The sequence below is a fragment of the Podarcis tiliguerta genome, assembly GCF_965153285.1.
Source record: "Podarcis tiliguerta genome assembly, chromosome: 14".
Classification (NCBI taxonomy): Eukaryota; Metazoa; Chordata; class Lepidosauria; order Squamata; family Lacertidae; genus Podarcis; species Podarcis tiliguerta.
Genome location: NC_139547.1, coordinates 14,910,262 through 14,924,852, shown reverse-complemented (window position 1 = coordinate 14,924,852; position 14,591 = coordinate 14,910,262). Strand labels below are relative to the sequence as shown.

The following is a 14,591-nucleotide window of genomic DNA, read 5'->3' as shown; positions in this document are numbered from 1 at the left end:
AGATCTGCATTGGCTTCCAGTATGTTTCCGAGCACAATTCAAAGTGTTGGTGCTGACCTTTAAAGCCCTAAACGGCCTCGGTCCAGTATACCTGAAGGAGTGTCTCTACCCCCATCATTCAGCCCGGACCCTGAGGTCCAGCGCCAAGGGCCTTCTGGCGGTTCCCTCATTGCGAGAAGTGAGGTTACAGGGAAACAGACAGAGGACCTTCTCAGTAGTGATGCCCGCCCTGTGGAACGCCCTCCCTTCAGATGTGAAGGAAATAAGCAGCTATCTTCTCTTTAAAAGACATCTGAAGGCAGCCCTGTTTAGGGAAGTTTTTAATATTTAATGCTGTATTGTTTTTAACACTTGATTGGAAGCCGCCCAGAGCAGCTGGGGAAACTCAGCCAGATGGGCGGGGTATTAATAATAAATTATTATTATTAAATTATTATTATTACATCTAGTCCAACCCCCTGCAAAGCAGGAATCAGGAGATGCCGGGGATTGAACCTGGGACCTTCTGCACTGACTGCATGGGCTCTGCCCACTTTGCCCAGATTGTACTTCCCGGTCGTGACAAGGAGACTTGGAAATACAAGTCCTGTGGGCAGCCTTCCAGCATGCTCCTGGTGTGTGTTGCTCTGAGAGTCTCCATGCCGTCAGTGCCAAGTGGAATGTGCCTTTGGGGTCACATGGCCCCTATTTATAGACCACACAGATGCCCTCCCTTCCTCAGCAAGCAAGGTCACTAAACAGGCAGTCCCCTGGGGCTGCCCTTTTGTGTGCCATGGGGGACAAGCACAGAGCCAGCTCCTAAGGACACCCATAATTTCAGGTTAGTCTCTTGCTAGCTTTTCTTCAGTCTGTGTGCCATGCACCTTAGCTGTCCCTCTAACAGTCCCAAAACCCCTTTGCTTAAGTGTACAGAGGAATTTTCTCCCTTGGCTCATTCCCTTGCGGTCAGGAGGCTGGCAGGCCACAGCAGAGGGGGGAGACGAAGGCCAAAGTCATCTCTCATTCAAAGTACGCAGCACAACATCCCTTCCCCACTTTGGAGGAAAGCTAAAGCAGCCTTGAACTAAACCTCTTACCTAGGGGAAATTGAAAAGGAGAAAACCTTCTTGCCCTTACAGGTGAAACCAGGGCTTAATTTGACTTGGGGACCTGATTGTAATGCCAGGAAAAGGCTCACCTCTGAAATATGCAGGTATTTGCAGTGAAGCGCCTTGCAGAAAAACAATCTCCCAGTCCCAATAGGTTTGTGTGTGGTGCATTCAGCATCTTGGAAATTTCATCTTTATTTCTTATGGAAAAAGCAAGTTCCTACCCCCTTATTGCTGTGAACGTTAATGGCCAATGCTCTTGAAGTTTCAAAACCCAGCTGAATGGGATTTCTAGTGAGAGGTGAGCCTAGTTTTTTGGCGTTCCTCATAATTAACAGAAACAATCTGAGCCTGCAATCTTATACTCCTTACCTGGGAGTAAGTCCCATTGAATTCCCTAGGGTTACATGTATGGTAGTAATTTAATAGGAATTAGGAAATTTATTTGCAGCTATTTTAGAATTCAACCTTTCCCGATGCAGAATTTCAGGCACCTTGGCCACATTATTTTAACTTCTCAGGTGCTTAAAAGGTCCATGCTCACATTCCCTCTCTGTATATAAGGTGTGGACAATTGTATGATTATCACATACAACTTGCTTGTAAGCCTGGATTTTTTGTTTTATAACTTGCCAAAATAGGCAATACATCCTATTTGTATCTGTGCCTATAGCTGCCGTTTTTTAAAAAAACAAAACAGAAACTGGCAAGTTGCCTGTGTGAGTGAGATATAGTTTGGAACCCTGTCTCCACTATGGTCCTGATCTGGGTATCACTTTCCTCCCTCCCCTCCTGGAGCTACAATTCCCAGAGTGGTTTAACAATCAATCCCTCTTCACAGGGAGGGACACGGGTGGTGCAGTGGTCTAAACCACTGAGCCTGTTGGGCTTGCTGATCGAAGGTCGGCGGTTTGAATCCCCGCAACGGAGTGAGTTCCCGTTGCTCTGTCCCAGCTCCTGCCAACCTAGCAGTTTGAAAGCACACCAGCGCAAGTAGATAAATAGGTACCGCTGCAGCGAAAAGGTAAAGGGGCTTCCATGCGCTCCGGTTTTCGTCACGGTGTTCCTTTGTGCCAGAAGCAGTTTAACCCCATAGTCACCTCTGATTGGACTTAACCGTCCAGGGGTCCTTTACCTTTACCTTCACTGGGAACTCTGAAAATTGTAGTTCTTTGAGGGGTGGGGGGGGGGTCTCCTAACAACTTTCAGCACCGTTAACAAACTACAGCTCCCATAATTCTTTAGGGCAAGTCATGACTGTTTAAAATGGCTTAAAGGTAAAGGTAAAGGGACCCCTGACCATTAGGTCCAGTCGTGACTGACTCTGGGGTTACGGCGCTCATCTCACTTTACTGGCTGAGGGAGCCGGCGTACAGCTTCTGGATCATGTGGCCAGCATGACAAAGCCGCTTCTGGCAAACCAGAGCAGCACACAAAAACGCCATTTACCTTCCCGCCGGAGCGGTACCTATTTATCTACTAGCACTTTGACTTGCTTTCGAACTGCTAGGTTGGCAGGAGCAGGGACTGAACAACGGGAGCTCACCCCATCGCGGGGATTCGAACCTCCAACCTTCTGATCGGCAAGTCCTTTTGTCAGTTAGTCTGATGTCATTGCTCCTGTTCTGAAAACTGTGCTTCCCCACATTCCCCTTCTATTACATTACTAGATGAGTTTGTCTGGTCCTTTGACTCCTGAGCACAATTCCTGGCTTTTGTCTCCTTCCGAAGCTTCCTATGAGTCAGCTGTGACACAAACATGAGTTTAAAAACCCTTTGCACAATGTGCAGGCTCTCGCAGAAAACACCATGAGAAAATGTTTCTGGTGTGCTCCCCCCCCCCAAAAAAAAAAAAGCTCTCAGAGATTGCTAAATTCTGTACTCAAAGCCAACCCAACCCCTAATCTCCAGACATTCGGCCAGAAGAGCATCTTGCCACACAACCTGAATGAGCCTTGTGGAACACGCAATAATTAAGTTCATGCATCTCGTGTCTAAATCAATTTGGATCTAAGATTAAGGACAGGAGCAAGGGAGCTTCAGAATGGGCATTTCAACAATTTATTTTCATTTTGACCTGAAGCAAAACAAACTCCTCTAAAATTTATGTAAGGCTAGCATGATCTTCAGTTTGTCAGATCTGGCTTCTTGCCCAGCTCAACTGTTCTTCAGCAAAGTTTGCTGACCTCTTTGAATCACACGTTTCTGTTGTAAAGGCCTACACCTGGCGTGTGTCTTCCCCCCTGACAGATCCTGAGAAATAAAATGGAGGTTCTTCACAGCAGCTGAAAATGGCCTCTGTAGAAATGTCATTGTGCAGAGGATGAACATGTGTCTCTGTGTGATCTGTTTCTGTGACATCGGTACAGTTTAAGTTTCTATTAAAAATAATTTCTCTTCGCGGGAACTCACGGGTTCTTTTCACTCATGTATCTGCTTGAGAATTAAGACATTTGTCCAAAGCACAGGCAAAGAGTGGAAAGAACAAACCACAAAACTCTTGTTTGGTATGATCGGATAATTCCTTTTGTATACTAGGGTTTTATTCTGTAAGAGTTTCCACATTTTGCTAGCCTAAAGAAAATCCAATAACTTTGCTGACCTTTAAAATTTAAATCATGGCCGGTTTAACTGTAATCCATGTGCCCAATTTGTTTGTAATTAGGAATATCTCTCAATTCAGGATGCATCTATGGCCTGGAAGAGTCTATGAAACTTGCTAGCTTGTAGTTTTGCGTTAATTGCCCTTTTCAGGCAAATTGCCATAGGAAACTCCTGGGTATCTTTCCCTAGCCTAGTAGACAGTTGAGGTAAGTTGATTACATGTCAGGTTCCTGGGCTTACCAACATGTCTGTAGCCTCTGCTTTTAGAATCAAAGAATCTGGTTTAGCAGCTGATAATTTCACAGATACACATATTTCCAGAATGACTTTCAAGCATTTGCGACTTTGCGGTTCTGCCTCACTGAGGGATAGCATGAACTAAGTGCAAGGTAATTAAAAACTTGTATACCTGCAGGGCAACTGGACCAACATCAAGTGCAGAGTGCTTTGTTTCTGGAACTGCCAAGATGGCAGGCTTGGTGCGATGTGCTAGCAACTCTTCATTGCCCTTCCTGCTGACATTAAACACAAGGACGTTCCAGCCATCAACTGGACAACGCTCTTTCAAAACTTTCCCTACTTTATGGAGTGACCAATCGGCAAAAGGTACAGTGTGTCCTTGAGTGGCCCAAAACACTTTTCTCATACTGATAATATGAAAACGAACGCCTCTTTTTCTTCTTCCTCATCTTCCTCAGAGCCAGTGTGGTGTAGTGGTTAAGAGTGGGAGTCTCGTAATCTGGGGAACCGGGTTCGCGTCTCCGCTCCTCCACATGCAGCTGCTGGGTGACCTTGGGCTAGTCACACTTCTTTGAAGTCTCTCAGCCCCACTCACCTCACAGAGTGTTTGTTGTAGAGGAGGAGGAAGGGAAAGGAGAATGTTAGCCGCTTTGAGACTCCTTAGGGTAGTGATAAAGCGGGATATCAAATCCAAACTCTTCTTCTTCTTCTTCTTCTTCCTTTGATGGCATCTATAATGAAAAATATTGCCATATTTCCAAAACTGATAGCATCACACAGTCCATTGACAGGGACCATGAAAAGAATTTGAAAATTCTTCACTTGTGGGCCTAATATAACATCTGACATTCAACAGTGGGTTTTAGCCCAGACACTGAGGTCCACTTCTGAGGGTTTTTTGGCGGTTCCCTCACTGCGAGAAGTAAAGTTACAGGGAAACAGGCAGAGGGCCTTCTTCTTGGCAATGGCACCTGCCCTGTGGAACGCCCTCCCACCAGATGTCAAGGAGATAAAGAATTACACAACTTTTAGAAAACATCTGAAGGCAGCCCTGTTCAGGAAAAGTTTTTATTGCCTGACATTTTATTATTTTTCATATTTTGCTGGAAGCCGCCCAGAGTGGTTGGGGAACAAGGAAGGCATAAAAGTTGACATTGGCGGATAGGTAAATGGCGTTTCCGTGCGCTCTGGCTTCCGTCACACAGCGGTTCCTATTTATCTACTTGCACTGGTGTGCTTTCGAACTGCTATGTTGGCAGGAGCTGGGACAGAGCAACAGGAGCTCACCCCATCGTGGAGATTCGAACTGCTGACCTTCTGATCAGCAGGCTCAAGAGGCTCAGTGGTTTAGACCACAGTGCCACCCATGTCCCATACCCATGACCTGCTTCTGCCATGGTGTTCCATTGCACCAGAAGCGGTTTAGTCATGCTGGCCACATGACCCAGAAATCTGTCTGTGGACAAATGCCAGCTTTCTCGGCCTGAAGCAAGATGAGTGCCGCAACACCATAGTCGCCTTTGACTGGACTTAGCTATCCAGGGGTCCTAATGCCCCATTAGCCCTAAGGGGCTAGCCTCCACTGTCCCCTGCAATCTTTAAGCCTGGTTGTCTCTTCTTTCCTCAAGGAGTTTGAAACTGACACAGATGAAGCAACCTCAGTCCATTTGCCCAGCTGGGGTTTCATCTTCCCCCCTCCAGCTTCAGCTTCCCCCCTCCATGTTCTTCATGTCTCCCTCAGGGAGGGGAACATGGCCTCTACAAAATGCCAACCACAAGCAATATTTCCTAAGCAAGTAGGTCAAGCCTGTACTACCTTGTGAAAGGACTGCCTTTAACCCGAAGGAGTTAATCTGGAAAATTCAGAAGGGGATGATGTAATGGATCCTTTGAGGATTGGATAAAGTATGAGTTGCTAACCTTTGGGGGCTCATTTGGAAATCTGAAAATGTTTGTAGCACCAACACAAAATGGCCGTCATGGGGCCATGACTAGTTATTAAATGGCTGCTGTTTGCTAGGTACAAAGAACAAGCAACTTTCTCAAGAAACAAGGTGGAACTGGGGCCTAAAGCCCAGAACACAAAGCCACTGTGTTGTACCTCACAAACAAAACATGCATTAAATAATTGGTCTTCGGCAGGCAGGTCAGGACTGACTGTTGGGTTGCGGCCTGATCTATGGTGGGTCACAACACCAGCACTAGCACTCCACAAAAAAATATGGTTTAGAAAGCGAGAAATGGATCCTCAAATGCATGTTGAAGGCAGGTCCTGGGTCTTAACAGTTCAAAAAGAGCTGCATTGCATGCTGTATTATTAGAGAGGCAACTGGCATTTCCCCCCATTATTTATTGGGGAATGTAGGCTAGAACGTACATCTCAGTCATCAGGGTTTCAGTAACATTACTCCGTGATTCAGCCAAACTTTGTTCAAAGACACATGACATTTAACAGTTCTCCAGTGTAATCTGAGTTGGGTTTCTTTGCAACATAATCATCAGGTTAGTTTCTGAACTCCACATTCTTCAAATAGCTTCCTAAGTTGTGTTATTGGTCGTGGTTACTTGCTTGGTAGTCATAATTAAAAAAAGAAAACAGATGAAAACAGTTCTGCAATGGCAGATAAGGCATTTGGTTTCTGACAGGGAGGATATTGATTAATGGCTAAGAATGGAACTCTCATCCTTTAGAAATGAGGGGGGAAAGTCTTCATGGAGTTCAATGGTCAATAGTGATTAATAGATTATGACAGATGCACTATTTATAAGACTAACCTGCTTTCTGAGTGCCAATATTAAATTTAAGCGCTTTTTTATTACCAGTATGTATCCCTCATTCCGTATCCTGGGAGGACTCTCCAGATGTTGCTGGACTCCATCTCAACAGTCCCAAGCTGCATGGTCAGGAATGATGGGAGTTGTAGTCCAACAATGTGAACATTAGGGATGTCAGGGAATTCTGAGGAAAACAGAAATGGGAGCAGAAATTGCCAATGTTCACTTATTCGCCCCATGTCTAGAATGGAAATCAATCCAGCAAATACAATTCGTATTCCCTGTTGTTGCTTTCAGTCCGCAAACAATATGTAATTGATTATGCTTCCCTGCAGTTTGCATTGTGTTTCTTTTGCATTTAAGTTAATGGGATAGAATAACACAGTGGCGTTGTAATTTCACCACAGCGCACAGCAAAATGAATAATGTAGTTTTTGGCAGAATCCCATCTGTAGCCGAACAGAAACAGTGTTGCACATGATGTGTGCAATGTGGAATGGAAACGAATGCATTCTTATCTCTCTAATCTAGATAAGTCCATAGAACTGAACAGCAAAATTCTCCCACAATATTTCTGAATCCAGAGAGGCTCAACCATGTTTTCATTTTTTTATACTAGACTCACTGAAGCACTGTTGGAAGTGTTGGCAGTGAACCCCTGCCCCTTCTGGGAGCTTCTAAACAATGTTAGGACATTGTTGACTGGATATTAGAGACTTGCTATCTGTAAAATAGGTGTTATGTGTCCAAAATCTGCCCATTATCTGTAGCCCTTTACATTGAATGAGCTTTTGTACCATATTCTCAGCAACACGGTATAATCGGTATCAATGGAATATATACAGAGGAACCTCGGTTTTCGAACATAATCCGTTCCGGAAGTCCGTTTGACTTCAGAAATGTTCGAAAACCGAAAATAAAAGGGCAGTTGGCTGTTTGACTTCTGAAAATCATTCAAAAACAGAAGCATTCACTTCCGGGTTTGGGTTCCAAATTGTTCGGCTTCCAAAGTGTTCAACAACCGAGGTTCCACTGTATATTTAAAGTTACTTACCATAGTTTTATAAATAAATAACAGATATGTTACAAAAGACTTGGGGTATAATCACTATTTTTCTAGAAAAAGAGGTGCCGGAACTCACCATGATCACCCGCCTTGTTCTCTTATAATGACAATGGCAGCTACCAGAGAGGTGCCAGAACTGAGTTCCAGCAAGTTCCAGATGAAGCCCCCCCCCCCCCCGCTGCTTTTAGCATTATAAAACTGAATCGGCAAGGAAAGAAGCCAGCAGTCAGCCGCCTCTGGACATTGTACAGGTTATCAGCCCTGGATCTTGTTCAGATGGTATGATGTGCAATGAAACATACAAGAGAGTCATTGCCAAGGTTTACATCAAAGGAAGAATTCATAAGGTTTACTGAAAAGCCGTGCTCTGAGTGTTCTGCTGCCAACTGATCCACCAACCTCATGTGAATGGTGTTTTTTTCTATAGAAGGAAAATGAACCTGAGGGGGCCTCTCATCTGTTCAGTGTGGGGCAGGATGTGTAGAAAAGTAGGCATATTTGTTTCTTATGGCGAAAGCTGTGTATTCGCTAGGATTTTTTTATTTTTAAAAAACCCTTAAACGTCTGAGAAGAGCTGAATTCTGTGACCAGTGTAAAATTAGGTAAATTTGCATGATTTCTCTTTTGAGTGTGCATTATTTACTATGCAATTTTCCCCACTTTGCATCACTTATTCCAGTTTCCGGGTATTGAAATCTCTTCTTCCAGTCATTGTTCATCTGCCCCTATTCTGACTTCTGAGATTTCAGCAGACCTTGTTAACATACTTTCAGGTGTATATTTTGCAAGCTTTAGAGCTAAGTACTTGCTCATCTTAAAAAAACTAATGTCTCTGTGAAATGTTGGAAGGTATGTTGGTTTGATAAAAGGGTCTCTGCAACATGAAAATTTTGCAACATCTTGGCCTTCCAGAACAATTAGATCAATAGCATTGATAAGTAAAGGTAAAGGGACCCCTGACCATTAGGTCCAGTCGTGACCGACTCTGGGGTTGCGGTGCTCATCTCGCTTTATTGGCCGAGGGAGCCGGCGTACAGCTTCCGGGTCATGTGGCCAGCATGACTAAGCCGCTTCTGGCAAACCAGAGCAGCGCACGGAAACGCCGTTTACCTTCCCGCTGGAGCGGTACCTATTTATCTACTTGCACTTTGACATGCTTTTGAACTGCTAGGTTGGCAGGAGCAGGGACTGAGCAATGGGAGCTCACCCCGTGATGGGGATTCGAACCGCCAACCTTCCGATCAGTAAGTCCTAGGCTCTATGGTTTAACCCACAGCGCCACCCACGTCCCAGCCAATAGCATTGATAGTGATGCCAATATTATTTTGGATCCTGTCACTTTGCATTTCCTTTACTGCGTACAGTTCAGAAAATGTTTAAGAGAAATACCATCCACTAACGGCTTGAAGAATGGCTTTCCTTTTCCTGAGGTTATCCTTAGCCAAAAATCTCATGACATTTTGCACTTATTGCATACTGAGAGGTCCAGGTCTTTGGCCAGTTGATGCAGCTCAGCTTCACAGTCCATTCCTCCCTCATGCCAGGGATGGAAAGATCTGTCATTTTCAGTTTTCCCCATCTTAAATTCAGTTCTCCACATTTTGCAGTGATTTGCAAAACATCTTTTTTTTAAAAAAAACCACACCTTAATGTAAACATTTTTGCAAGCAATTTCCCCTAATATTTGTCAAACTGTTTTCACCAATACTTTCATTTTTATGCACACTTTCCCCTAAAATATGCATTTTTGTAAACATGCTTACCTGAAGAAATGCATCACTATATTCGCAGAAGTGTGACTTTTGAAGGATAGTTATGTTTGGGTTTGCATATTGAATCGGAAAGTTTTTAAATGCATAGGTAAAGGTAAAGGTACCCCTGCCCGTACGGTCCAGTCTTGACAGACTCTAGGGTTGTGCGCTCATCTCACTCTATAGGCCGGGAGCCAGCGCTGTCCGCAGACACTTCTGGGTCACGTGGCCAGCGTGACAAGCTGCATCTGGCAAGCCAGCGCAGCACACGGAAACGCCGTTTACCTTCCCTCCGGTAAGCAGTCCCTATTTATCTACTTGCACCCGGGGGTGCTTTCAAACTGCTAGGTTGGCAGGCGCTGGGACCGAACGACGGGAGCGCACCCCGCCGCGGGGATTCGAACCGCCTACCATGCGATCAGCAAGTCCTAGGCACTGAGGTTTTACCCACAGCGCTACCCGCGTCCCTTTTAAATGCATACTAGATCAAAATTCTCCCTTGCAACTTTGTTTGCTGTGGTTTTTGCTTATGACTTTTGAAATATACTCAGAGTTGAGAGTGGATTTCATGCTCTTTATTCAGCTCATAGTGGTGAAGAGGGATGGAAGTTTCCCCAAAGTATCTGCTTTATATACATTATTTACACAATGGGCTGCACGTGATTGGCTAATTCCGCAATTCTCCTGTAGGCCAATCAGGTTGTGGATTCACTTCCATCTGGAGCTGGATTGGGTGGCTCCTGCAGACCAATCATACCGCTGCATTGTTCTAGGACCAATCAGACTGCTGCATTTTGGATCCTATTGTTCTAGGACCAATCAGACTGCTGCAATTTGGATCCTATTCAACTCAGTACATAACACCTTTTAAAAAAAAAATCATTATTATTATCCTAAACATGGCCAGAAATCCGCAGTTGCTCGTCTGCCAATTCAGGTAGCTCGTATAATATTGCAAGGAGCCTTTCTTTAAGGTCCAGTGATTGTTCTGCCCTGCTACAGAGATTAATGCTTTTTTATAGTCACTCTTCTCTGTTTCTTATTAGCATCCAGTTTACATATCTTGTGTCAAGCGCTGGAAGGCATTACCTTTCAAGGTCGGACCCAAGGGCGTGCCTGCAGATTTTTCAAATTATATTTGCGTCTCAAAAGAAATCAGTTTGCTTCTAGGAAAAGTGAAACAAAATAATGTTATCAAGGTAGTGTTTTAAGGATTCCTTTCTTCATTGTAGGGGGTCTCCCAGGTCCGATTTAGGACTGCGCTCCATTTGCTTGTGTGTGGGACGCGGGTGGCGCTGTGGGTTAAACCACGGAGCCTAGGACTTGCCGATCAGAAGGTCGGCGGTTCGAATCCCCGCAACGGAGTGAGCTCCCGTTGCTCGGTCACTGCTCGAGCACCACCCACGTCCCCAGAAGAGCCTAGATCAGCCTAAATCGTAAAGGTGGGGAAACCCTGTCTCTGGGGGGAGGCTTTTGTCAAAGGAAGAACCCGTAGCTTGGGGCACCAAAAGACTATTAGATTGCATTTGTTCTGCCCTCACAGAGCTACAGTTCTCAAGACTGGTTTACCAGTCAATCTCGCTTCTGAGGGAGCTTTGGGAATTACAGTTCTATGAGGAGGATAAGGGTCTCATCACAGCTTTCAGCACCCTGAACAAACAACAGCTCCCAGGAGTCTTTGGGGGAAGCCATGAATGTTTAAAGTGGTATGATACTGCTTTAAATCTATAGTACAGATGAGACTATAGGGACGCGGGTGGTGCTGTGGGTTAAACCACAGAGGCTAGGACTTGCCGATCAGAAGGTCGGCGGTTCGAATCCCCGCGATGGGATGAGCTCCCGTTGTTCGGTCCCTGCTCCTGCCAACCCAGCAGTTCGAAAGCACATCAAAGTGCAAGTAGATAAATAGGTACTGCTCTGGCGGGAAGGTAAACGGCGTTTCCGTGAGCTGCTCTGGTTCGCCAGAAGTGGCTTAGTCATGCTGGCCACATGACCCGGAAGCTGTACGCCGGCTCCCTTGGCCAATGAAGCGAGATGAGCGCCGCAACCCCAGAGTCGGTCACGACTGGACCTAATGGTCAGGGGTCCCTTTACTTTTACCATTTGCTTGTTTACCAGAAGGCCTGTGTGCTGGAGGTGTTGGACTTAGACCCAGGTTCAAAGTCCTGCTTGTCCACAAAGCTTATTAAGCATAACCTCATTCACGTGGGGTTGTGGTAATGAAATAATGAAGGGGTCTGTCAGGAGCCAGCCAGCAATAAATCACACAGAAGATAGCTCTTTATTAGAAGAAACAAAGTCTGCTCATGAGTGCCAAGCCTACTGAGTCCAGCAACTCTTCTGGGTAGGTCTTACCCCTGTGAGGCAGTTGTGGAGGCTAAAGGTCCCTGCCTGCCCACAACTGCCTAAGTCTCTCCCAAGTCCTTCCCGATCAATCTGAGACTATGCCAGTGTGCCTGCCTTTGCTCCTTTTGCTTCATACCTCTCCTGGTCCTGGAAGACCAGGGGAGAGGGGAGTTGGTTGCAGCAGAAATGGGAGACATGCCTGCTGAATGCCTTCTATACCATGAAGCTCGTGCCAGAAATTAAGAAAAAAAAATTCTGTGAAAGTTAGTTGATTATTTCCAATTTTCATGTTTCTGTTTGGTTTTTTATTGTATACAGGATCCCAGGATTCTTTGGGTGAAGCCATGTGCTTCAAATATATAGAGAGTGCACAGCTTTAACCATAGCCTTTATTTGTCTTTCAGCTTCATTCTGCAATTTACTTGCTACAATCGGGTAAAGATAACCATAAGGAAACAATGGCATACGAAATGTTCTTTAGTTTATGCTTACAAGAACAGTAGTTTAGCTTTATTTTAGCACGTTCCAGAACATGATTTCCCAATGAGATAAAGTAAGCAAAGCAAAAGTCAATTTAAAACAAGAGTTTAATGACTAAGAAGAGGGTTTGGAAATGTGCAGTGATGGCTTTGTAGTGGAGAAATATTGGACAACACTATGTATACACTAGCTGATTTCAGACTTGCAGAAAATGTTGCCCCAAATGTCACACTGACATTGTAATTATACAGGGAAGGGAGAAAGTTATAAGAATATAACCAGGTTGCTGGCTGGGGGTGGGAGGTGACAGAGCAGAGGTCAATACAGTGGTACCTCAGGTTAAGAACTTAATTCGTTCCGGAGGTCTGTTCTTAACCTGAAACTGTTCTTAACCTGAAGCACCACTTTAGCTAATGAGGCCTCCGGCTGCAGCTGTGCCGCCGGAGCACGATTTCTGTTCTTATCCTGAAGCAAAGTTCTTAACCCGAGGTACTATTTCTGGGTTAGCGGAGTCTGTAACCTGAAGCATATGTAACCCGAGGTACCACTGTATACCAAAGCTCTGAGAGCTGCTTTATGTTTTTACTAAAGCTTAATGCACACCATACATTTAAAACATATTGCTTCCCCCAAATATTCCTGAGAACTATAGTTTATACCTTACAGAGTTGCCAACATCATCATCAGTGCTGTTTTTCTAGAAAAAGAGGTGCTGGAACTCATCATGAAGGCCTCCCTTGTTCTCTTAGAATGGCAATGGCCCCCACGAATTAAAGGACTGAGTTCCGGATCTGCTGGAACCAAGTGTCAGGGAACTGCCATCAGTGCCGGAGGGAGAGAGCAAAATCCAGAGGGATTCCAGAGAGCGTCCCGGGATTGGGAGAGGCAGCCCATCTTCTGGGGAAGAGAATCAGCGTAGCACCAGTGGAGAAGGGGGGGAGATGGGGTAAGCGGCGAGGTGGTCCCATGACTCCTTGCTGGGGACCAGCGGGGAGAGTAGGGGTCCTCCGCTGCCTACGCCCTGCTTGCGCAGAAGGCTTTCGCGCAGAGAGAGTAGGAGGAGACTAGGGGTCAAAGAAACGCCCACTGATGGATTCTGCCAGCGATTGAGATAGCCACGGGTGAGTGGCTGTCCGGACAGAAAAGGTTCACTCAGGCAACCCAGCCAGGTGTTTGCACCGGTTTACGCACGAGCAACCCCTAGAACCATTACACCAAGTTCCAGTGAGTTCCGGCTGTTCAAAAAGCCCCGATTTCTCTTCTTATTTGGTTGCTTTCTTTGTGAAAATGACCCAAAGCGACATACAAACACAATGTACACACTAAATCTAAATACACAACCAATAAAAAAACTTTTTTAAAAAAGCCCTCATCTAAACAAATAAAAAATAGGTCTTACAGATCCTGCCCCACTAAAAGAGGCTGCTAGTATTTAAAACCCTTCAAATTAAAGGTCCAAGCAAAAAAAAGAAAGTTTTTGCCAGGCACCTAAAAATAGATAAAGATGGCGCCGAGTGAACCCCGCTGAGGAAAGCATTCCATAAGAAGGGGGACACTCAAAACAGACTTCTCCACAGTGGCACCTCATTTGAAGAATCTCTTCCCCTTAGATTTATGACCTGTGCTGGTATTGCTATCATTTTGATGCAAGATCCAAACATACCTGCTTGCCTTGGTGTTTAAAGACTTTTAAGCTGTTGTCTCATCAGCTTGCCCTGTTATCATAACTGTTTTAATTCTATTTTGCTGCATTTTTATTATGTGTTTTATGGCTGGATGGTGTTTTTTGGACTGTAGGGGCTGTTTGTTATATTTATGCACCCTACTTTGGTCTTGATAGACGAAGAGCATGTTTTCAATAAATAATGAAAAATAGTTCTAAGGTGGGAACTAGCAAGGAAACCATCCTTTGGTAATGGTTGTTCACAGCTGTGTTTCTTGAGGGTTTAAGTGAGCTTCAGTGCATAGCTGTCAAGTGCCCCTTATTTGAAGGGACAGTCCCTTATTCCAGCGCCATGTCCCGCCGCTGTCCCTTATTGATGGATGTCCCTTAAATGTCCCTTAAATGATGTCCCTTAAATTTCAAAGGAAGCAGCTCCTCTCCCTGATGGCCAGGGAGGAGGGAAGCTCCAACTGTGTTGCTTGGCTGTGTTGCTCACCCAATAAGAAGTCTAAGAACGACTGGGGGGTGGAGCTTGAATGCCTTGTGTGTGGCTAGTTAATGCAAGCTGAGGGGGTTTT

The 14,591-nt window shown here is 45.1% G+C and overlaps 1 protein-coding gene across 2 annotated transcripts in view; it reads left to right on the top strand.

Annotated features, from left to right (window-relative positions):
• The first annotated feature begins 479 nt into the window (after positions 1–479).
• Positions 480–14,591, top strand: part of LOC310663699 (NAD(P) transhydrogenase, mitochondrial-like) — a 78,281-nt gene continuing 64,169 nt past the window's right edge. The window contains exons 1-2 of one of the 2 annotated variants that reach the window (XM_083411921.1): positions 480–820; positions 4,108–4,298. In XM_083411921.1, coding sequence (XP_083268047.1) covers positions 4,160–4,298 — 139 coding nt within the window. In that variant the 5' untranslated portion in view covers positions 480–820; positions 4,108–4,159. The remainder of the gene's footprint in view (positions 821–4,107; positions 4,299–14,591) is intronic. The other variant, XR_014504565.1, reaches the window with a different exon arrangement.